Source organism: Pan paniscus, chromosome 8 (genome assembly GCF_029289425.2).
Source record: "Pan paniscus chromosome 8, NHGRI_mPanPan1-v2.0_pri, whole genome shotgun sequence".
Lineage (NCBI taxonomy): Eukaryota > Metazoa > Chordata > Mammalia > Primates > Hominidae > Pan > Pan paniscus.
This window is the reverse complement of record NC_073257.2, coordinates 89,546,652-89,571,845: the sequence shown is the minus strand read 5'-3', so window position 1 is coordinate 89,571,845 and position 25,194 is coordinate 89,546,652. Positions and strand designations below refer to the sequence as shown.

Genomic DNA, 25,194 nt, shown 5'->3' with positions numbered 1-25,194 from the left:
TTTTTGCCAAATCCAGCCCTAAGGCATGGATCCAACAAAACATCACATTAATTAGATAATCTAATTTCCAAAAACAGACCCCAGCGCAGACACCCACTGTCTAGCAGTGATGACAAAGGGATCAGATAGCTGACATCATGGCTTCCTCCTTCAGAGTTCATGTGGATACCTACCAAGAATAAGGCCTTGGCCAGAGCTTTATCTGTCCTTGGACTACAATGTTTCTTAGTGATGCCATAACAACGGGGTTGACTTAAAACAATGTTAATTTATTGTCTCACAGTTCAGAAGGCTGGAAGGCTTAAATCAAGATGTCAGCAGGGCCAGCCTCCCTCTGAAGCCTGTAGGGTTTCTCCTTCCTTGCATCTTCCGTGTTTCTGCTGGTGGCTGGCAGTCTTTGACTTGCAGCCACCACTCCAGTCTCTGCTTCTTTGGTCATGGGGCGTTCTCCCTATGTGTGTCTCTTTCCTCCTCTCCTAGGGACACCAGTCATATTGGATTAGGAGCTCACCCTACTCCAGTATGACCTCATTTTAACTTGATTACATCTGCAAAGACCTTCTTTCCAAATAAGGCTTACCTTCACAGGAACTGGGGATTACTATTGAAACAAATCTTTTGGAAAAAAACATTGCAACCCATTACAGGTGCCTAAGGCTAGAAAGATGGGTCAGGGCTGCTACTGCCAGCGTGAGAAAGTGGACAAGTTGGAGTTCACCTGGGAATAAGATCCTTGGATGGAGAAGCAAACTCCAGCTAGAGGACCGAAGCCTTGAAATCATTTATTCTGCAGATCAGTGTTTCTCAAAACGGGGTTCCCCTAGCCATCAGCATTAGCGTCAGCTGAGAAACATGTAAGGCATGTAAATTCTTACGCTCCAACCTAAGCCTACTGAATTGGAAACTCTGGGCTGGGGTAGTTTCTTATTTTAATAAGCCTTCCTGGTGACTCTGATGCACACTAAAGTTTGAGATCCATTCCTCTAAGTTCTGCCGTCTCTCCTCACTGCATCACTTTTCAGTGGGGCTGCCCTTGGACACTGGCAGATGTTTTGGGTTAAAGAAGAAAGTTCTTTGGTCAAAATGAGTGTGGGCAGCATTGTATTGGTCTATGTTGAACAGGTTCCTTGACTGAAGCCTAGCTCTGAGCTTTTGCTATGCTGTATGCAGTGAGCATTGAACATTTGTTAGAAGAGGAATGATGGCATTTCCAGATTTCACTGCAAAGAGAAGTGTCCCTTTTGTATGGAGTTTCCCATCAGACTGGTGTTCCGTGAATTTTCACTGGGAAACATGGCTGTAGTCCACATATCAAGGCATTCAGTGAATTTTTATGAACCGCCTTGTGAGAACAAGACACTGTGCTGGAGAGATACATCTGTGAACAAGACGTGGCTTCCGTCTCTAGGAAACTGATAGTCTAGTGCAGGAGCTGGCATACCACAGGCTGTGGGCCAAGTCTGGCCTGCCATCTGTTTTTGTATGGCCCATTAGCTAAGAATGGTTTTCACATTTTTAAATAGTTGAACAAAAATTTTAAATGAAGAATATTTCATGAAACATGAAATGGTATGAAATTCTGATTTCAATGTCTCTAAATAAAATTCCGCTGGAATACAACCACACTCATTTGTTTATATATTGTCTAAGGCCACTTTTGCCCCCCAGCAACAGAGCTGAATAGTTGCAACAGAGACCATATGCTAAAGCCTAAAATATTTCCTATCTGGCCCTTTACAGAAACAATTTGCCCACCTCTAGTCTAGTGAAGCAAAGAGGCCCTGAACAAGTACTTGCAAATGCCTTGAGTGTTATGAAGGAGCAGTGCAAAGACCACATGATTGGAAGGTTTTATTGACTGATAGCAATGGTGGTGGTGGAGTGGAGGTGGAGGGTGAGTTAGGAAAGGCTTTCTGAGGAGAGATCTTAAATATGAGTAGGACATCTGGAATATGACTGTGTGAAGAAGGTTGTTACAGGAAAAGGAAACCTAGGACATGCAGATCCCTGAATTAGAAAAGAGGACTGCTCATTGAAGGAATGCAAGAATGTCCAGTATTGCTGTGGATTAAGGGAGGTGAGGCCAAGAGTATTTCAGTATGTGGCCAGATGCCTGGCAAAGGCCAGATGTGCCAGAGCATCTTCGACGGCCATGCTGAGGGCCTTAACTTTTGCCTAAGAGCAAGGGGGAATCCCTGAGAAGAGTTTAAGCACAGGCATGATGTGACTGATAGAAACCTTGTGGTATCTCTCTGGCTTCAGTGTGGAGAATGAGGGACAGAACTAAGTGGGAATTGTACCATTGCATGATACAATGTAAATGATTATGAAGCTTAGGAGTCAACCAGGGGAGAGAAGCTGAGATGGAGAGAAGTGGGTAGATTTGAAAGGTGAAGTTTCTCTGTGATGCTTGGCCTCCCTCCTGCCAGGCCCTTTGTGTTCTCTGACAACCTAAAGAACCTTCTTTCCTGGTTACTGGGTCTGTGCTCTTGGACCCTGATATATTAATAAATATTGATTGTTTGTTGCACACCTGCTATAAATCCACCAGGCCCAGTGCTAGATACTATGAAATATAAGAATTAATAAGCCCTGGCTCCTGACCTCAGGTTCTTAGCTGGGAGACTGATGGATGTAGCCACTGGACTAGAATGTAATGAGGACTGATAAGCAGAGAAACAAGTGATATCTGAGGGGACTGATACCTGAAAGGAAGTATTGAGCAAACAGCCCTGGAGACGTTAGCTCTACTGAAGAGGTCTGGAGAGGCTTCATGGCAGAGGCAGCGTTTAGACTTTCTCTTAAACAATGTGTAGGATTTGGGAAGGAGGACAGTGGTCATTAATCCAACATGAGCACAATGACAGGTCTATTAACAGCCTCTGGCGGGTGCAGGGGAGGCTAGGGGAGCCATGTGGCTGGCATGAGCCATCAGTGGAGGTTACAGAGAGTAAAGAGGTGCTCCTGTTTTGGAAACTCAATCTAGACTCCTGATTGCTTCATGTGCCTGACAGTTCAGTGAAGGCTGTGCTGGGACCATGAGTTACCCTCAGCAATGGATCAGCAGGGCAGCGGAAGACCCACTCTTTCACTGATGGCCAGGGCCCTGCGTACCCCAGTTCACTTCAGGCCCTTCCAAGGCAGGTACAAATCATGAATCACATTCCCCTCTCTATGACTTTGTTTATAGGCAGAGCTCTAAAGCTGGGATAACAGCAAACTGCATCAACAAGTCCTCTGGGGCCTCTAGCCCATTGATCCTATGACTTGTTGTGATTGCCCCTGACCTCTTCACTTTCTCCTTCAGTTTGGTGCTTTGGCCACTGGGACCAATGACTTCCACTGAAGTTTTCTGGTTCTCAGTCCTGCTTTCCAGGGCTGTGACACAGGGTGATTTGCAGACTGATTTCTGTCCTGTGCCAGAAGATACTTAATAAATGCTGGCAATGACGATGGGTCCCTGAAGAGCAGTTTGCCCAATTTATTTTTTAAAGACTTTAAAAAAATAGTATAGACAGAAAAGTCTATAAAATGAAAAATTACAAAATAGCAAATTATTATAGAAAATTTGTGTCACTACCACTGAGTTCAAAAAATAAAATACTGACGGTATCCCCAGAAGCTTCCCTGACCATCCCTTCTCCTTGGCTGGCGTCTCACCTTTGATGTCTCAAGTTCAAGAAATTTGAGTAACAACTCTGTCTGCCTAGCTTCTAGTAAGAAAAACAGCTGCAAAAGGAGAAAAACAAAACAAAACAAAACAGAGACTTGGGATTCAGGTAACCACCTGACCTTTCTTCTGGATCTGCCCCTCCAAAAAAGGTCTCCCTCCCTGTCAGTGCTAAGGGCTGGATGGTTAGTTGTTATGGAGACGTGGGGCATCTTTCCAAGACGCCAGCAAAGTTGATGCCTGCAGCGCTCTGGCAGGTCCCCCCGCTCTGCAGGGCTCTTCTCTCCTTGCAGTTGGCAGATCCTTATAATAAGAGACTTCTGAGATGTAAAAGGAACTCTCCCCTCATGTGACCTTCATGCCAGCCCCCCTGGTGCCACCCCACCTCAGTGCAGTAGCTGAGCAGTAACAGAGGGACAGCCTGTTTCCCTCTGTCCAGGGGAGATTGTGGGTCTTCAGGTGAGAGTGTGGCAGCACTAACAGCTTAGTCACAATTCATTAGTAAACTTGGCATTCAGGTTACTGACATTTTTGCAAACTGCACCTTCTAACAATTACCCTCTGGTTAAAATCTGTATTTGTAGAAGGAGGCCAGTCTGAAAAGGAATGAGGGGAAGAACGACTTCCCCTGGAGAAGTCTGAATGAGGTGGCCCTCTCTTCTAAAAGAAAGGTGTGTGCCTTTTGAGATTTCAATTATTCAGCCACTTCCATCGGGAGCTCTTCAATTATTTATACTGGGTGTGTTGCAAGTAGATTCACCAATTTAGAAAGTTGGGGGGAAGAGGGGACATGGTAGGAGGGAGGCCCCCGTGGATGCAAGTGTGTGGGCAAGTCCTTTTGGCTTCCTCTTGGCTCTTTTTCTGGATCCAACTTCATCGTAGGGCTGGACCAGCCACTTTGTCAAGGGTATCCTCCTCACTTCATCGTAGGGCTGGACCAGCCACTTTGTCAAGGGTATCCTCCTCACTGTCCCCATCCCCCTCCCCTGATGGGGACAGGGTGTGGATGCCCCTGGGTGTAGGGAACCGACGCTTCCAGACACTCGGTGAGCTCTGTCTGGGTGGAAAACCTCATCAGAAGCCAGATTGAATCACACCAGTTTCTAAGACATTCCTCAACCATGTTAGGCAAAAGAGTCCCCCACTGACAAGCTGGGGTAGAAGGAAACCTGATATAATTTTGGAAAAAAACCTTACTTGAGAAAGAAGGTTCTCACAGCTGCCGAGTCTCTCTCGACGTCCAGGGTTGGAGGGGTCCCAGGCCATGGAGAGAAGATTGATGGGTTGAGGCGAGCCAAGTAGAGAGTTGAGGCTTTGCAGGGCCAGGCGCTTGCCATCCTTAACTCCCATTAGGGATCGAGAAGGAAAAGAAGAAGGAGTTCTCTGAATCCAATGGAAAAAGAAGTCCTGTCTCCTTTCCCTGGGCTGTTGAATTGTTTTTATTTCACATTAGCAACTGCTCTGGACTCTCTTGTGTTTGGCTGCTGTGTTGGAGACCTAGATCCAAACTAGGGTGTGTGGGAACCCAGGGACATAGAGGCTGAAGTTTTGGAACCCAGCCAGTTCTTCCAAGGGGTGAGGTCAGAGGCAGAGTCCAGGGAGCAGGGCAGCTCTGGGAGCCTGGTTCCTCAGGCTGGGCTGTGCTCGGAGTGGTAGATCCTGACTGCCGCTGTATGCCTGGTAACCTGGCCATCTTTCTGCCTCCCAAAGTCTGTCTGTCTTGCTAGCCCTTGGTTTCCTGAATGGGGGTCATCTTAAGTGTGGAGAAAGGCTGTCCGACGACCTAACTGGGACAGCTCTTTTGACCCGAAGCCAAGCCCCATCCAAGTTCAGCAAATGGAAGAAGCAGGAACATGTTCAGTTGGTGAGGTCTATAGGCACAGACTGGATTAGGTCCTAAATCATGGTGGAAATTTTCCTGGCATGGGACAAATCCTTTTGTAAACAAGAACATTCATCTTTCTTTTGACTGACATGCCTGGTGGGGCATGTGCCTCTCAGAAGCTCCATGTCATCTGATCTCATTTGAGATTTAGTGTTTGTATTTGAAAATGTAGCTGCCCTGAGGAACAGCAGTTAGGAGCCAACCCCCAGTTTAAGCTTCAAGTCATGGAAACTGGCCTGGTTTACCCGGATGTCAGTGATGCCTGGGAAAGCTCTTGCTTTTCCAGTGCCCGCTGAGCAGAGATTTAATTTACTCAATCGGTACGTGTCTGTTAACCACATTGCTGTATGCCAAACACTTTGGGCATGAAAAGTATATAGGCCTTGCCTTCAAGGATTGTCCAGGCTAACTGGGGCAATGCAACATGCATGGACCAAAAGACAGCTAAGTACCTGTCCCATGTGGAATTGGGGGAGCAGATGTGGGCGCTGGAGACAGGACAGGGAGAGCTTCGGGGAGATCTAGCCAGGAAGGAGAACTTCACTGCACCTCTGGGATTTGATCAGGGAGGATGAAGATGGGTGGGGAGCAATGGGGAGAGCATCCCAGGAGTGGGGACAGCCAGCACGGAGGTGTGGCAGTCAGGAGGACCAAGTCATAGCCGAGAAGTCAGGTGGAAGAGCAGGTCAGTGACGAGTGGGGAGGGCAGCCGGCAGCCTCAGCTCCAGGCCTTGAAGATCAGGTCTTGAGGAGTTTGACTTCTATGCTTTGGGCATTGTGGACTTGGCAGGATTTTTGAGATTCCAGAAGATATGAGCGAAGAGCGAAAACAAAGCAGGACAGAACAAAAAACAGAATTTCTTCATTTATTATTTCAGTGCACTGTGAAATGCTCACCGTGTGCTAGGTGCTGTTCAGGCTCTGAGGATGTGGAGTGGGCAAATCGGGCAGACTCTGCCCTGACTGCTAGAGAATAAGCACACGTGTGTGATGAAGGTGGTAGTGGTGGGAAGCAAAGAACAGCAGCGAAGGGGATGATCGTGTTTCATTCCATGTGGGGCACTGGGCTGTGACTTATATTGCTCTCAGGTTACTCATCTTTTTACTCCAAATTGCTTGGAGTCCTTTGTTGACTCTGAAGGGAATATTCAACCATAAACAATTCATCCTATCTGCTATCTGTGGTTGAATACTTTCTTCCCAGTTGCCCCTTGGGTGGTGGCTTGGGGCCACGGTAACACTTGTAGTATTTCCCGGGAGGTTGTTATAGTTCTGTGCATTTCCTGCAGTAGTGGTAGTGAGGGCATTAGATGCCAGGAGCTCAGGCGGTTGGTATGGCCCTGAGCTCTGAAAATACTTGCCTTCCCCTTTCCCCTATTGTGTGGGCCAGCAGCTTGCAGAGCTCCTCCAGCCCTGAGAGACCATGCCTCCATCCCTCAGATCCTACCTTTCCTGGCCCCAAGGCTGCCTCTGGCTAGTGTGACAGACACACCCTGGGCCCCTGAAGTCTGAAAGCCATATTCTTCAAGGGGAACCTGGCCACTATGAGTGGAATATTGGGGCCTTAAATTTCCTGCCTGTAGAATGAGGCATTTGGGCTAGGGGAGTGGTTCCTAGACTTTTTGTGGGATAATCAATGAATTTTTATAAAACAGAATATCACAAGGCCACCAGCTTTTTATTTTGACAAGCAAAAACATAAAAAAAGAAACGTCAAATGCCAGCTCTGCCACCATTGTCATTTCATTAAAAGGACCTGTTAATACCCAACAAAGGAGTAACGACATAATGTCAAAGAAAAGGACAGTTCTTCCTGGGAGAGGCCCTTCATCAGTCGTCTTCCACTGACACACACAGTGCGCTGTACTGAGGCTTTTCATTCCATTCCACATCAGGGGCAGCACTGCCCTGTGGCCATGCAGGACCCATGGGAACAGAGCACCTGTGAGCCACCTGCAGGAGCCTTTGCTGAGGAGAGTGAGGCTCCTTGGGGGCTGGATCCTCCTCCTGGTCTACAGGATGGCAATGGGCTCCCTCTGGTAAAAGTTAACTTGGCATGAAGATTTCTGCCTTCTTTTATGAACATGAGGGTTTGGGATTTCCTGTGTGTTTGGTTATCCATATCCCAGTCTGCCCTGATGAGAAACAAATGTAATTTTTGCCTTCCTGCTGGGCCCCTGCCACAGTTTTCTTGTCTGGGCAGGTCTTGAGCTGAGCTTCTGGGGCAGGATGGGCTGCCCTGCAGACTGGCAGCTGAGTCTCCGAGTCTCTGATGGACAGCAGGCTGTCTTGGACCCTGCCAGGGTCATCCTGGCTGAGGACTCTACTAATCCAATTCAAAGTCTCTATGGCTCTGATAGTGGACTCTGGACTGTCACTTATATTTTCCAATTTTATTAAGCTAATTGAAAGAGAAGGAGATTGTTATTTTACAAATATGGCACATTGGCCAGGATGTATGTATTAGCCCTGAAAGTTTGGAGGTTGCCTTACTAATTTTAGGCAGCATATGTGGCCGTTTGAGAACATATCTAATGTCTAATGAGCATTGTATTCCCAAGTTGGATCCCCGTCCCCTAGCCCATTTCTCCAATTCTCTGTCCATACATAGTGGATTATAACTGAATTTAGATGTCTGTACTACAGGATTTTGTTACTTAGAAGCCATAGGTTGTGAGATGGTTGTTTCAGTAGTAGTAGTAAACAGAATTTTATATGGAGATTCCATCTCTGTTCTTGTACATTGGACCTATCCCAAGACAGTGTGGAATAGAGAGAAAAAATATGGCCTTCAGAGTTAGAATGGACTAGATTGAAATTTCAGCTCTGCCACTTACAAGATGGGTAATCTTGGAAAATTACCCAACCTCTCTGAGCCTCATGACATTCCTACCTTGCAGCCAGGCGTGGTGGCTCACGCCTGTAATCCCAGCACTTTGGGAGGCTAAGGCGGGCAGATCACTTGAGGTCAGGAGTTCCAGACCAGCCTATCCAACATGTTGAAACCCCATCTTACTAGGAAAAAAAAAAATTACTGGAGCATGGTGGTGGGTGCCTGTAATCCCAGCTACCTGGGAGACTGAGGAGGAGAATCGCTTGAACCTGGGAGGTGGAGGCTGCAGTGAGCTGAGATTGCATCACTGCACTCCATCCTGCGTGACAGAGTGAGACTGTCTCAAAAGAAAAAGAAAAAGAAAAAAGAAAAAAAGAAAAAACATTCCTATCTTGCAGGCTTGTTGTGAAGATTAAGTTGGTGTAAAATCACCAAGGACAGAACACAGTAGATGTAAGAGGGGATCAGTGATCTCCTGAGCGCCAGTTGACCCCCTTGGTCCTCAGGGAATGGGAGAGCAGCTTTGAACCTGGCTCTGAGAAGAGCTGAAAAGGAATCTGTCCTGCAGCATTTCCCGGGGGAGGGAAATGATGCTTGATTGACTTGCCCAGGGTTACAGAGCTGAGACAGTGCGTGCAAAGTAAGGGACTTAACAATCCAGGCCTCCGGGTCAGACAGTTTAGAGCTGGACAGACCTTGGGGAGTGTTTACATGGCTCCCTGCATTTGAGACAAAGAAACCTGAGGCACAAGATGGTAAGGACTTGTTAAAGGTCACCTGGCCTTTTTCTACCATGAAGACTTCCAAAGAGTAGTTGTTCACACCCAGCGCAGGGGTGCTTCTAAGAGCGAGAATCTGGACAGTGCACCCAGAAAGCAATGGCTAAAAATGCCTCAATGGTGGAGCACTGTAGGTCCAGCTGAGACACCCAGTAAACTCACAGGGCTTTCTGACAGCTCGGGGCAATCGGTTAGGTCCCAGCTTCTTTATAAGTTCCTGTTGCCTGAATCTGTGGACAGTGTGTCCCTTCCCTAAAGGTACAGCCCACAGTTAGCAAACACAGTAACTGCTAGGTGAATTAATCAGTGCAAATGTCTTAAGCCCTGCTGGTGCAGAGTCTCCGGGGTGCAGAGCAGGAGAAGTGATGGCAGCCAGGGAGAGGTTGGACTATGCAACTTCCCAGGGGCAGAAGTGAACTCTGCCACTCCTGACACCAGCTCTAGGAAAGACCTGGGTCCCCTGTTGCCCTATTTCTCTGGTCCTTGAGTCTCAGAGTAACCACCTCCTCCATCCATTCCCTTTGCAGAACTCTTGCCATGAAAACCCCAGTTGGTGGTGCCCATGCTATGCTTGATTTGCTTGAGCTGCTTTGGGTAATCTGCCTAATACCCTAATATGCAGGATTATTGGTACCTGGGAGAATGCCCGTGGCTGGGAAACCCGCCCAGGAGGTGAAAGAGGTTGCTGGGTGGATTTCCTCTTTGGCATGGGAGGGGGGACACAGAAGACCCAGCCCCAGCATTCAGGGCTGGTGAAAACCTGAGGCAAAGGAGAGGAGAGCAGCCCGCAGGGAGGGACCAGCAGCCCCAGGGCTTCCTAAGGTATTGAGGTTCAGACACTTCTGGATCTTAGGCCAAACTGTGCCATAGGATGTCATAGTTATTGTCATGAAATAAAGCATTTTTTAAAAAGCTAACATGGGGCCGGGCGAGGTGGCTCACTCCTGTAAATCCTAGCACTTTGGGAGGCTGAGGCAGGTGGATCACTTGAGGTCAGAAGTTTGAGACCAGCCTGGCCAACATGGTGAAACCCTGTCTGTACTAAAAATACAAAAATTAGCCGGGTATGATGACACACGCCTGTAATCCCAGCTACTAGGGAGGCTGAGGCACAAGAATCACTTGAACCTGGGAGGCAGAAATTGCAGTGAGCTGAGATCACGCCACTGTACTCCAGCCTGGGCAACAGAGTGAGACTCTTTCTCAAAAAAAAAAAAAAAAAAAAAAAAAGCTAACATGGGCCTATGGACTTTTACTCAGGGGATTTCTAATGTTTTTCCCCAGAAAATCCCTTCACTCAGATGCAGTCTAGCACAGAACGATAATAGGTGAAATTGCTCAATGCAGAGGTGCTTTTATTTCCGTGGGGTCCGGGGCCCTGCCTCCTCTGCCCTCCCTTGGTAACCAGCCCCCCTGGGGCACCTCACAATGCTGGGCTTCAAGGTACAGAAAACTGTGGATTTAACTCACCACCCCCTCTCATCTCCCAGATAGGGACTCTTCTCAGAGAGATTAGGTGACTGGCCCAGGGCTCACAGCCTGTGCCTGGCTTCATAGCTTCTGGTCCAGAAGGCTTCCCCCTGCCCCCACCCTCTGGTAGGAGAGAAGGAGCCCTTCTGCATTGTGCCCAGTTGAGGACAGCAGCATGTGGGGCTGCTGGGTCAGTTTCAACAGACGAGAGGAGATGGGGCAATGGAGTGGCCAGGGAGAGGGTGGGGTGGGGCTCCTGGAAGATGGAATGAGTAACTCAGAGCGCAGTCCATCAGTGAAGGCTCAGGGGAAACGGCCTTCTGATGTTGACCAGGAAAATTTGAGGACAAAGGGGCTGTGAGGCATGAGGCCCTTCCTTCTCTCACAGCCCTCTGGGGGTCAAGCATCCTGGGACTATCCCATGGTTCCAGGGTGCTGGGCAGAACATCCAGCTTCCAGGGATGAGAGGGGCTTCCCAGCCCCTACTCTGGTCCCAAAAGGGCTAGGGGAGATGGTTTTGTGCTAACCTGATCTCTCCTGTTCCCTGTCAGAACCCTACCTCCCACTCAGGTGCGTCAGGCCCTGCAGAGCTCAGCCTCTTAGTGCTGGAGACCGCTGGGCAGAGCGTGCTAAGGACTCCAAGGATACGCATGGCGAGGGAGGAAGCCAAATCTTCCTTTAGCAGCATCTGCATAGAGAACCGTGGTTCTTAGCAGGAGGGCTTCACAGCCCGTCAGCTTGGCCACGCTCATTTCCAATGTGATGCTCTGCTCCACGAAGGGTGAATTTATGGTTCCGGGCAGGTTCTTGGCAGAGAAAGGAACTGTGTTTCTCTGTCCTTGATGGAACTGCCCTCCGTAGGCACAGGGCCCTGGAAGAAGGGTCGTGATGGTACAAGCAGTACCCAGAAGTGGGATGAATTGAGTGCTCTTCATGTTAATAAACCTTTCGTGGGCACTTTGCAGCAGCCAATAATCCTTGCACATGCATTCTCCCGTCTGCTGCTCACACTGTTCCCGGGAGGGCAGCAGGATGGGTACGTGTCCCTTTTTGGCATCAGACAGCTGGATTTAAATTCGCACTGTGTCTTCCTGGGCCAGCTACTTAACCTCTCATCTGTCAATGGAGGACATTAGTACCAACCTCATAGAGTTACTATGATCATGCTAAAAAACAGTAGTCGATAGTATAATTATTGTTAGTAGTACTATTTACTAGTAATATCTATTCTAGATTGTGCATGGTAAGAACTGACTTTCCATTTGCTGTAGCTCTCTTCCCTCCTCTCCTCCTTCCCCCACTCCTTCCTTCCCTCCCACCCACCAAGATTTGTCAGGTGCTTACTCTGAGCTCACAGGGATTCAATATTGAAGATACAGCCATAAATGAAACAGACATGGTGAAACCCCCATCTCTACTAAAAATGCAAAAACGAAACAGGTGTGGTGGCACGTGCCTGTACTCCTAGCACTCAGGAAGCTGAGACAGGAGAATCGCTTGAACCCAAGAGGCAGAGGTTGCAGTGAGCCGAGATCACGCCACTGCGCTCCAGCCTGGGTGACAGAGAAAGACTCTGTCTAAAACAAAACAAACAAAACAAAAAGAAACAGACAAAAACTCTTTCCCTCATGCAGCTTGCAGACAGTACACAATGATGAAGTAAAGGAAGCAGGTGGCAGACACACTGGAGAAGACAGCACAGACAGGGAGAGGTTGGGATGAGGTGGAGAGCTCATGGGCAAAGTGAGGATGTGAACCAAAACTCCAGAGAAATGAGGGTGCAGCCACGGGGATCTCTGGAGCAGAGGCAGAGGCCAGTGCAGACAGCCCCAAGACGGGACTGGGTCTGGAATGTCCTGGCAGCATGAGGAGGCCATTGCATCTGAAGTGGAGCTAGTGAGCGGCAGACTCGCAGGATGACAGGCACGAGTGGGGCTGATTGGGTGTGAAGACTTCACTTGTCCTCTGAATGGGCCAAGAAGCCATAGGAGGGTGTTGGGTACAACAGTGACATGATTTCAGTTACATTTTTGAAAAGTATTTTTCTTCCCAGATGGCCTTTGCCTAAACGACTTCCCAGATCCTGGATGAGGAACCAGTGTCCAGAGAACTGACACGTAGTTAAACCCGAGGCCGACTTGGAGCTTCAAGGCTTGGCTCTAGGCAGGCAGCAGGGAGGGGCCCTGGGATCCCCTCAAGGCGGGCCCAGCCAGCTTCTCATGCCTGAGGCAGTCATCCAGCAGGTGTGGTGCCTGCAGTGACCTTGGTGCCTGGTTCAGCTTGACAGGTGTCAGGAGTGTGCCTGGGGGTGAGAGAGTCCAACCGGGTGAGAGCAGGTGTGGCAGCAGCTCACCCTGTCAGGGAGGGTGTGCCCAGCATGACAGGTCACCTGCTGAGACTTGGCAATTTGACATCCTGTTAGGGTGCAGGGTGACAACGGGGGACCTGCCCTGCAAGTTGCAGCTGGGTAGGAATCTGAGTGTTGAGCCCTGCGTTCTGTGAGGCCTCTGGCTTTGTGGCACAGGACTTCTTTCTCCAGAGCAGCCCTGCTTCCTGCCCAGAACCAGAGGACAGTGACTCCACTTGCCTGCCGTTTGTAAAGCAGTTGCTTTCAGAAAGGTAATGCTCTGTTACCAGATTAGGGCTCCTGCAAGAATCAGGCAGGGTGACAAGGCAGGACTCATCCCTGTTCATAGAAGAGAATATGGAGGGTTTGAGGAATGACATGACTTGCTGGAGGCCACCCAGAAAAGCTGGACTTGGTCCAGAGTATCTTTTGATTTTCACAGTTCTTCCTGCCACACCACAGACCTGAGAGTCCCAGTATACTGGGTCTAATTCAGCAAGGATGAGAGACTGAGACAGCCAAATCTGAGGGTTGGGGCTGTGGGGTCCTAGGATTAGCACAAGCTTGCTCTCCTGTGCTAGACCAGAGCAGCTGCCGTGTCTGGGGAAGGCTGGGCCCTTTGAAGACAAGCAGGATTAGCCCTTGTCGTGACCCTCACACCTGAACCCAGTACCAGGCCAGGTGGAGCCTTCTGCCAGTCCTAGGAACACCCTGAACTCCAGGTTCCAGGCTGGGGCAGCAGAGTGACTGTCACTTGGGCTAGATTTGGAGCAATTGTCTTATCGGGGAGGCAACAAGAAATAAGGGAAACAGAGCAACTGGGGCTTGCTTCCTGGCCCGGTGGTCACCTGGCTGGGCTGGGTGGCCCTGAGCTTGTGGCTTTCCCTCTGGGCCTCAGTTTTCTCATCTGTACACTGTGTGTGTGGTAGTTGGGTGGTGGTGGGGATCCTCAGGAATTGCTAAGGTCCCTTCTCAAGCTTTGGTCTTTGATCTTGTGATTCAGCAGGAAATGCCCAAATGCATCAGATGAGGTTTGTATCTTGAGCACCAGGTGATGGGGTCCAGTCAGGCCCTTGGCCCCAAGTGACATAGGAAGGGTGAGCCCCTCTGCGGCCATGTCAACAGAAAGTCATCGTGGGGAACACCACTAAAGGGAATGGGGAGAAGGCATAGAAAGGGGTGAGGGTGTAAGGCTGGGCACAGCCCCGTGAGAGGATGCCTGGTAGGGTGGGTGTTGGGAGGGGACTGTGGCCACTCTTCTCTCTGGTGTTCCCTGCCTCCTGTGCCTGCACCCTTGCCCTGAATTCCTGCCCACCTTCTGATGTGGGCACTGAAATTAGATGTCACTGTTGCCACTGAGAGGTAGCTGTGGCCTGCTTTACACAAGGCTCTAGTGGGGAGAGAGGGCAGGGTTGGAGGCAGATCAAGAGTGGCCTCCAGTGCAAGGCCGAATCCCTTTCTCAGGGAGCTGCCAAGGGCAGGGGGAGGGCTCCTGCAGGACCTCCTCTTTCTGAGATGGCCTCCCCACGCGATGGCCTCACCTCTCATTTTTCTCCCTGTTCTTCCCTCCATGTTCCTTTCTTTTCCCAAGGCATCTTTTCTTGCATTTCAGAAGATCTGGTGGCCTGTCCTCCTGAAGCTGGGGTAGCTGGAGGCTGCAGCCAGTGGGGTTTCTCTCCCTTACACACACAGACACACACACGCATGTGTGAGCACACGCACAGATGCACACACACATGCACACACACGCACACATTCTCAGACATGCACACACATGCACACACTCACACACGTACACACTCACACGTGCACACAAACGCACACACAGGCACACACTCTCACACGTGCACACACATGCACACACTCACACATGCACACACATACACACACACACATGCCCACACACATGTGTGAGCACACGCACACAGTGATTTCCTGACTGACATCGGGCTGCCCCTACTCGGAAGTGCTTCCTGTGTAAGGACAGAGTCCTCTGCAGTGGGAGGTGGAAGGTTTGGGCGTGGCTGCATATCCCCTTTGCTATTTGGAACAAACCATTTGTTCCCCTGTGAGGCAGTGTCCTGTGGGGCCAGGAGCAAGAACAGAATGCTGGGACTCAGGAGGCAGCCTCTCCCTGGTCCTCAGCCTTCTCATCTTAAAAATGGGAGGTTGATCTAATGGGGCGAGTCAGAAGGGGTCTGAGATGTCACTGGGTCTGGGGTCCACCCTGTGCGGGAATCCCTGCCCCAGCTGTCCTGGATGGCGGTCACACAGCGCCTACTAGAAACCCTGCAGGAGTCACAGCACCTTACCTTATAGGGACTCCTTGCTCATTGGAGGATAACAGTGTTAGAACCTGCACCTCCTTATCCTCCATTCTGTGATTATTTATTAAAGGTTCACTCTGGCCAGTGTGCCTCCCAGGGCCACTGGTTGATGAAAGTGGTGCAGCTTCAGTGGATTACTCTTAGAGGCCCCAGCCCCATCAGTGGGTGCTTCATCAGGGCAGCTGTAACCACTGTGTGCCCGGGACTGTGCCAAGCTTCAGCTTCCCCACCACCTTAATGAGGCGGCATGTTTGTCCCCATCTTACACGGAAGAGGCTGAGACTCAAGGGTTGATGGGCCACAGCCATCAGCTTGGAAGTTCTGGAGCAGGTACAAGCCCAGGTGGGCTCTCTGCTTCCAGCCTGAGCTCTCAGGCTCTGTGCCTTTTTCTGAGAGATAGCTGCTCTTAGTTAACCTGTCTGTAAAATGGAAATAATTTCACTTGCCTGTTGGATGTATTATAAGGTTTAAGCAAGACAATGCATAGAAAACACTTAATTCTTAGTTGCTGGCACCTAGTTCTGGCTTGTTCAATGGTGGCCAACACTCTTATAATGGACTCTGCCCCTGCATGTTCCCAGCAAGGCTACTGAACCTTCTCTGCTTTTTCTTTGGAGCATGGAGTTATAATGCCTGCTCCCCATAAGAGGTGCTTTGGCCAGAGTGAAGTCAGTGGTGGAGAGAGGGGCCTCTTCCTCCGGGCACAAGATCTGTGGCTAGCCTGGTGGCTAGTCTGGCCGGCCGGCATCAGGCTTTAAATAGCTCCCCCGTCACTCCTCCCAGTCCTGCTTCCCACACATGGTAATTAAGCTCACAACATCTAGTGTAAGCAAATAATAACAAGGGCATTATCTCCCTTTAGTCTGTGTTTTTCCTTGCCTATCATAAAGTAATTAAAATAATGAATGCCTTGTAAAACAATAGGTAAGAGGGCTGGCGAAATAGCATTATCTGCCACATACCTCTTGTGCTATGAATTACCGATGCAGTTAACCACTGTGACTGGAGGGCCCCCCTGCCTCCCAGCCTTTTTCACGTTGATTTCTCCTCTCCAGGGTCTACCAAGGGGCTGTGGAACTTGGGCCCCCAGGACTGAGGAGCAGGGAGCTAGTCTTCCAGGTCCCCACGTGGTGGCCAGGGACCAGTTCAGAAACGTCCTGGGAGGCTTGACTCAAAAGGAAACACTAGAGCCTCAGATGTGGGACAATCTCCCTGCCCTCCTCTTTTCCTCACCCCTCCACCAATGTCCAGTATTGAAACAAGCAGGTGGTTCTGTCCTTGGGTGAAGGGAGAGGCCAGGAGAGAGCTGGGGGTGAAGATCCATGTCTCATTTCAGCAGTCACCGAGCCATACTAGGGTAGTCAGGAGCTGTGGTCCCCAAAGTGGGCTTCTAAGCCCAGCAGCATCAGAAGTGCCTGACATCTTGGTTCAAATGTAGGTTCTGGGATGGGCCCAGCACACTGTGTTTCAACAAGCCCTCTGGTGTGCTTATGATGCCCGCTCATTGTGATAACCATTGCTTTATGGTGTCAGTGGCACGAGAAGAAGCAAGGGGTGCTGGGATAATTGTTTGAACCTGTGTTTTGTGCTATTGGACACTGTTTAATCCTGACAATGCCTGAGGGGCTGGCAGTACTGTCCCCATCTTATTGAGGTCCCACAGCGGTGGGAGAGCTGGATTTTCCCCCGAATCTACACCTTCAGTTACCATGGTTGACCCTGTATCAGGGCCTCCCCATCCTCCTAAATACCCTCCTGTTCAGAGTCTCACAGGGCAGAGGCTCAGGGACCAGGGCAAGACCTAACAGGTCCTATCTGAGGCTGGCCTGGGAGGCTTGGGCAGCAGGTCCCACACATGTCAGCAGGCAGCCCCCAGATACATCTGCCCTGTGGCCTCCCCCTCCTGGGCCTCCTCTTGGATCATTGTAGCTCTGTGGGGCTTAACACATTTGGAAAGAAAATATTAGCATCCAGGGCTGCAGGTCCCACTTTTCTCTTCCCCAGCTTCCCTGAGCCACAGGCAGCCAGAGGGAGAGAAGCAGGAATCGGGACCAGCTTCCTGCCTGCCGTGGCCAAGTCCCCAAGAGGATGACTCACCAGTGCACCCTCCCCACCTGCCTCCCACGTGCCTGGCCTCCCTCTGCCCCGCCCCCTTTGTCACTGCAGACAAAGCTTTTCACCACTGTCTTCGGTTCTTCCCCTTACTCCAAATCACAATGATCCCCAGTGTGGCTTTGCCTTGGGAATTAATTCCAGAGTTTTAAATGATGAACATAATTTGCTGGCATCTTTTTAAACATCTTCATCTGCAGTCATAGTTGCAGTGGGTATTTGTGTTGGGGTCCAGTTAAATGTACATTGTTAGATAAATAATGAATAAGGTTTTAGTATAAGTATGTCCCATGTAGTATTTGGAATATACTTATACTAAAAAGTTATTTGTTGTTTATCTGAAATTTAAATTTTACTGGGTATCCTGTATTTTATCTGGCAACACTAAACCCAGCCTTTGTAGCTAATGAGGGGCTGATACTCATAGCCCTTTCTAGTCATTCATTCATGGTTATTGAGCCAACTCTGTGCCAGACACTCTATTAGGCACCAAGGCTGCAGCAGTGGGGAAGGCAGACAGTAAGTGAAAGAAGTAAATGAATTATTAAGTATATTAGCGGTTTTAAGTGCTATGGAGAAAAATAAAGCAGAAAAGTGCTATTGGAAAGAAAGTGTTGCAAATTTAAACAGGTGGCCAGGGAAGACTTCATTGAAAAGGAGATATTTGAGCAAAGACTTAAGGGAGCAGGCCATAAGTCTCTGTGGGAGAAGAGTATTCCAGGCAGAACACTCACTGTATGCAAAGGTTTACAGTTTCGGCCCCTATGTGGGGCTCAGTTATCTGATGAAATCAGCCTTGTTTCCTCAAGCACATTTTAAGCCAGAAGGGGAATGTATTGTCTCCTGTAACTGAAAAGGTCTGGTGTAGATTTCAGGCACAGCTGGATCCGGGTGTTCAAATGATGACATCAGTAGTCTATTACTTTTACTTTTCTCTGCAGTGGCTTCATTCTCAGGGAAGGATGACTTTTCCTATTCTTTCCTGCAAATGTTCCACGCTTGAGTCTTATTGGCTTGGCATGGATCATGTGATTATTAATGGCCCAATTGCTGTTGGCAGGGGGTAGAAAGGACTCCAATGTTGGAGCCAATGTGAGGCCATCTGTCCCCTTTGAACTACATAGACTGAGAGGAAGAGATAATTTTCCTAAAGGAAAGTGTGTGTGCTGCTGTGAAAAGGGGCATAGAGGCTGGGTAGGCAAAGACCACAGGACATCTCCCACACTTTCCTCCTCCCTCCTCAGCGTGCCCTAATCTTAGACAGATTGCGTTTCCTCTTGCTTTGGTATTTTCTTTTTCTTTAAAATGGGAGGAGACCAGAACTTTGGGAGGCTGAGGTGGGCGGATCACTTGAGGTCAGGAGTTTGAGACCAGCCTGGCCAACATGGTGAAACCCTCTCTACTAAAAATACAAAAATTAGCTGAGCATGGTGGCCGCGCGCCTGTAATTCTAGCTACTAGGGAGGCTGAGGCATGAGAATCGCTTGCACCTGGTGGGTGGAGGTTGCAGAGAGCCGAGATTGCGCCACTGCACTCCAGCCTGGGTGACAGAGTGAGACTTCATCTCAAAAAATAAAATAAAATAAAATAAAATAGAATAATACCATCCTTCTTTGTTTCACTAAGATATTTTAAGAGGAAATAAAGAAAATATTCTTTTTTAAATAAAGGCTTTTAAAAAATCAAAGGCATAATTTACCCCTTCTGCTTTACTCCTGTACCTTTAAGCTAGTTTCCATCTCAGCTGGGGACCCCTTCTGGCTCTGGTTCTTTATGGGTAGAGCATGTTATTTAAATCCATTGTTCCCTATGTCTTAACTCTTGCTCTCTCTGTTGCCAGGAGGCCCAGAAGATTAACAATGGCTCAAGCCAGGCGGATGGCACTCTCAAACCAGTGGATGAAAAAGAGGAGGCAGTGGCCGCCGAGGTCGGCTGGATGACCTCCGTGAAGGACTGGGCGGGGGTGATGATATCCGCCCAGACACTGACTGGCAGAGTCCTGGTGAGTCTCCACCCACTTCTCACACCAGGAGGCCTTGCTGTCTGGGCCAAGGTGGCTTTGCTTATGAGACGTGATATTCCCCAGGGTCTTCTGCAGGAGGCTGGCTATTGGGAGGTGGGGGTGAGCAGCAAGTGCTCCCACGTGGTCATGGAGGAGAGGCTCGGTTCCTCGTGTACAGTGGTTTGTGGAGGGATTTTCAGGGAGTGGGATTTGCAGTGGAGAAGGGTTGTTGGGAAGATGTAGCACATTTTCTCTGCTAAAGCGCACATGCACGCACACACACACACCCTCCATCATCTTGGAGAGGAGAAGAGGGTTAAGGAAATATACCAGAAACTCATGGAAGGGCTACAAATGCGGGGATCCTGGGGAGTGCTGAGTGAGTGTGTGTTTGGTGGTCTTCGGGGGATGTTCTTCTTGTCCTGTGGTAGCCCATAGGGACCCCCTCTTGGAGCAGTTTCCTAATTTTCTGCAGTGTGTGAGCTGGGCCCTGTGCATGGTAGAAATCAGTCATGCTGATGGTGGATGCATCAGTAGCCCACCTGAGGCTGCCTGGCCCGTGTACCTAGAGCTCGCTTGTGTGCCCTTTTCTGATGAGATTGTCTCCTAAGCCCACCTGCAACCAGGGCTGATTCTGCCCCTTCTCTGTATGTTTCCAACATCTCTCTGATCTGCTTATATGAAGCTTGGCTTCACTGGCTGGCCTCATGAGCCCTTGGTTTTTGTCAAGGATCATTACTGGGACAGGCTTATAGTGATCAACCATCCCAGTTTGCCTGAGACTGAGGGGTACATGAGACATGAGTCTTTCAGTGCAAAAACTGGGAAAGTCCTGGGCAAACAGGGATGAATTGGTCACTATAGCCAGGCCCATGCTCTAGGAAAGCCCTGGCTTGCTTTCTTGGGTCTGCTCTGGGTCAGGAGTTTCCCTGAGAAGGATATTGCATTCGGAGTGATTTCTCATTGTGATTCTGGAAGCTGTTTTGTTTGGGCCACCTGTCCTGGCATGAAGCTAGGGCTCAGTCAAGAGTCATTTGGCTCATAGATGGAAGGAGTAGGGACATCCTGAGGCCTGCGAGGCTCAAAGACCAGGCAGGGACACTGGAAAACAGTCATTATCTCTGAGTCTCACAGCAAAAACTCAGTGAAGAGGTGACTGTAGATGGAGGGAGGTGGTGAGAATTTCACTTCTCAGAATCCTTCTTGGGGAGAACTCAATGTTATGTCTGGGATCAATATCACACACACTTTTGTGGGAATGAGTGAGAGAATGAACGTGGTGCTTGAGTAATCAAAGGTGCTGGCCACACAGCCTTCAAGAAGGACAGGTTCTCTTCACCGAGGGATCTGCCGTGAGCTGTGTGCTGAAGGGTCTGGTTATGAAACCATGGCTGATGTCAATTGATGGCAAAATGGAAAGAGGGGACATTTAAAGTTGGAGTTTTGGAGGAGGAGAGAGAAACTGATGAGGTCAGTGGCTGCTTGGAGGAAGGCAGAGAGGGAGACAATTCAGTCTGGTGTGACCCAGGAGGGACAGTGTCTAGTGGGGACTTGGAGGTGACTTGCTGTTGGCTGAGCTGTGTAACAGCACCTCTATCTCTCCTCCTGCCTCTTGACTGAAGTCTCCATTGCTCTTTCATGCTTGAAGAGGAGTGGATTCTGCATTGGAAACTTAAGAGAGGTTGAATTCTGAGTCTGGGTATTCATGGGGACAAAATGGAGGTAGTGTATTCTATATGTATGGTGGTGATAGTGAATGGGGAGCAGCAGACAGTTTAGCTGCACAAATGTGACACTTGTTCCTTCCATGTGGCCATTATAGACAGTTCTAATTTTCTTCATCAGCATTGCAAGAGTTACTGAACACTAATTCTGGGCCAAGTGTATTTGTTTCAGCTCTGGAGAAAACAAGGAAGGATCCTGATTCTATTGCACCATATGTGGAAGTTATTGAAGGAATGCATGGAGGATAAGTGCTATGAGTACAAACACGGTGTGCACTTGTGGAGTGTGGGGAGGGGCTGTAGGGGAAAGTAGGGCTGATCAGAAAAGCTTTCATAGGGAGGAAAGTCTTTGAACTAAAACTCCCATTTGAAGATGAACTGCTTTATGGCGGGAAGATATAAAAAATAAAAACATATCCAAGCTTAAACACAAGAAAATGACCACTAGGTGGGCCAGAATTTGTGAAGAATACTTAATAAGACAGAATGCATTTGCAGTGAGTTTTTAAGTGTGAGTTAGGATCTTGAGAGTTAAAGGAGAGGAAAGCCTTCAAAGTGAGGAGCAGGAAAAACAGAGAAGGAGCCTGGTGCTCTGGGAAATGGGGGGTGCAGACCCCAAAGTCTGGGGAAGTGTCCTGGAGACAGCCTGGTGGGGCTTTAAAGGCCATGCTAAAGAATTTTGGGGCCAGGCGTGGTGGCTTACGCCTGTAATCCCAGCACTTCGGGAGGCTCAGGTGGGTGGATCACGAGGTCCGGAGATCGAGACCATCCTGGCTAACACAGTGAAACCCCATCTCTACTAAAAATACAAAAAATTAGCCAGTGTGGTGGCGGGTGCCTGTAGTCCCAGCTACTCGAGAGGCTGAGGCAGGATAATGGCACGGACCCAGGAGGCGGAACTTGCAGTGAGCCGCTCTGCTGAGATCGCCCCACTGCACTCCAGCCTGGGCGACAGAGCAAGACTCCATCTCAAAAAAAAAAATGAATTTTTGAAGTTTGTAGAACAAGGAGATTTTGAGGCAGGGGGTGTTGTACAGAGAGAGCTGGGGGACAAGTGGAGACTGAATGGGTGAGGCTAGAGCTTGGAGGCTATAGGACAAGTTAGGGCAGTAAGCTACTGCTTTAGTGATGGCATGGGAGCAGATTCCTGCTGTGGTCCTGGTGAGGCATGGTCTGCACTGACACCAAGCAGAAGATGCAGGTGGCCCATGTGGGTGATATCATGGAAATGGAACTCATTGGGCCAAGCACACCCAGCGGCCACCTTGAGACTCTCCTGGCAATCACACTGTTGAATGCCTCTTGTGATCCAGGCACTCTGCTAACCTTATATGTTATGATCAGTTTGAAGGGGAAGGACAATGTCGTATTTCTTCCATATCTCCTTATTGCTGTTGTGTTGTAGGGGTTCATTACAAGAAAACAGGCCAATCTTATCAGTGAATTCATCTCTGTTTTACAGTTGAGAAAATCAAGATATAGCAAGGGCAATTATTTGTCTAAAAACATTCAGCTTTGAGTGACAGAGCCAGGCTAGTACCTGCCAGCTCCGTGTCTCCCAGTCTGGTGCTCCTTTTGTGTCATTACTTCCCAGTCGAAGATAATGCCTATTCTTTTCTAAGCCACTGCCAGCTGTCACTTTGGCTGTGACATTTTGACATTACCATCTTTTAGCCAATTTGGTCCTGAGGATGCTTGGCCTGCTTGTTAAACATTTGCATGTAGAAGCATGGTCCACTCAGGCCTCTTTGCCTGAGCCTGCCCAAGGTGCCAGCTGCTCTCTGAAGGTCTCCTTGGAGAAAATCCTGCCCAGGCTGCTGGGGCCATGCAGAGCAAGTGGGACCTGCTGCACAGAAAGCAGGCATCTCAGAGCTCCAGGCGGTATCCTGAGAATAGGCCTGCCCTTTAGGAGCAGGCAGGTCCCCGCACTGAACAAAGAAGAGATTTCACAATTAAGTAATGGCGGGCAAGAGAAAGCAGCACTGCCTGTTCAGAACCCAAAGCTGTGTTTGTCTTGAGCCGTCCAAATGTTTATCCCTGCAACAATGGGACCAAAGCAAGACCAGACAGCTGGCTATTCAGTTTCCCGTTTCAATTTTTAATTTGTTTTCCTTGATGCACGCTCAGGAGCTTGGCCTCCTCATCTGGGCCTCTATCTCACCTGTCTAATTGTCACAGGTGTGAATCTCGAAGCTGGGACATCATGAGTAAGGTCCAGCTGGGGAAGAATTTGCCAATACAACCTCAGAATATCTGTAGGATCTCCCAGACGAGCACATCCGTTATTCACTAAGTGTTTACTGCTCATCTGTACCTGGCACTGTTCAAGGCACTGGGCATAAAGCAGTGAGCAACAGAGATCCAGGTGTGAATTATTTATATTGATAAACTAGATATAAGGATGCAGAGCTCAATTTAAGAAATGACAAATGATAATTGCCATTCACCAGTGCTTTTTATAGTCAACGCCTGGAGCCTGATTATCCACATGATAAAAATTCCTTGACCCCCCGGCTCCAGATCTCAGAATAGCCTGTCTTTGCCTCCTCTCTCACCCTGGCACTCAGGCTCAACTGGCCAAAAACAGCAGGACTGGACAGAACCTTCTCTTGGAGCACGTGGCTGAGGGATTCTACATTAAAGTGAACACCAGGCTGTCAAGAGTACTGCTTCCTTTTATTTTTTTCTTAACTAAACAAATGTTTATTTTCTGATTATAAAAGTAATATATGTTTGCTTTTTAAAAAAAAATTGAAATGTACTGGAAGACGTGCTGATAAATTCCACTGTGGGATTTGGAGTCAGCTCATGCGGAGGGAAATTTGGATATAGCAGTCAATGTCGTCAGGATTTCTCTTAACTGTTTGGGTGTCGTTGAGGACTTTGTTCACTGCATCTCATGTTACCTGCTTTATGCACAGACTCATGGGATAAGTAGTGTTTTGCACCAGAGATTGTTGTGGTTTTCCTGGTGAACATCCAGTGAGCATGCTAAATTGAGAAAGGGATCATGTCTCTCAGTGGTGGCTGCTCAGAGCCAAGTCGGTGGCTTATGGAAAATACAGAGTGGCTCAGGTTTGCGCTCTGTGTCTTTGCACCCCTGCTCTGGCTTGTCTTCATCATCTCTCCTCTCATTTTCCCTTTGCCCTACTCTTCTTACTCCTATTTGAAATTTACATGTATGCAGTTATGTGTTCCATACATTTTTGTCAGGTAAATTAAATCCCCCTAAGAATAAGGTGGTTTCTAAATAAAGAGGGCAAGAAACATATGGTGTAGGTTTTAGTATAGTTTGGTTGTGCTGTATAGAATCATAAGCCAAAGTCAACAGTGATAGTCAAATTCAGGGTTGGTAAGTTTTTCCATAAAAGGCCAAATAGTAAATATTCTAGGCTTGCAGACCATGTGGGCTCCACGACTCAACTCTGCCACAATAGTTTGAAAGCAGCCACAAACAGCCTTGGTGTGACTTTGTTCCAGTAAACTTTCTTTATAGAATGGGAGAAAATATTTGCAAACAATGCATTCAACAATGGCCTGATGTCCAGAATTCATGAGGAACTTAAAAAACTCAACAACAAAAATCACCAAATAACATTTAAAAGTGGGCAAAAGATATGAATAGTCATTTTTCAAAAGAAGACATACGAATGGCCAAAAAGCATATGAAAAAATACTCAACATCTCTAGTCATCAGAGACATGCAAATTAAAACCACAATTAGATATCATCTCACAGCAGCCAGAATGGCTATTATTAAAAAGACAAAAAATAACAGATGTTGGTGAGGATGTGGAGAAAAGGATCACTTATATGGAGATGTAAATTAGTACAACCTTTATGAAAAACAGCACAGAAATTTCTCAAAGAAGTGAAAACAGAACTTCCATTTGATCCAGCATTTCTACTAATTGGTGTCTACCCATAGGAAAAGAAATCATTATATAAGAAAGATACCTGAACTCCTATGTTTATCACAACACTACTCACAATAGCAAAGCTATGGAATCAACCCAAGGGTCCATCAATGGATGATTAAATAAAG

At 48.5% G+C, this 25,194-nt stretch overlaps 1 protein-coding gene across 43 annotated transcripts in view; it reads left to right on the top strand.

Moving 5' to 3' along the window:
* KCNMA1 (potassium calcium-activated channel subfamily M alpha 1) overlaps window positions 1–25,194 on the top strand; it is a 767,331-nt gene that overhangs the window by 214,766 nt on the left and 527,371 nt on the right. For all 43 annotated transcript variants that reach the window (XR_008619958.2, XM_063607449.1, XM_063607448.1 and 40 more), the window contains exon 2: window positions 19,264–19,425. Coding sequence is in view for 42 of the 43 variants with exons in the window: in XM_063607449.1 (XP_063463519.1) it covers window positions 19,264–19,425 (162 nt within the window). In the remaining variant the exon portion in view is untranslated. The remainder of the gene's footprint in view (window positions 1–19,263; window positions 19,426–25,194) is intronic.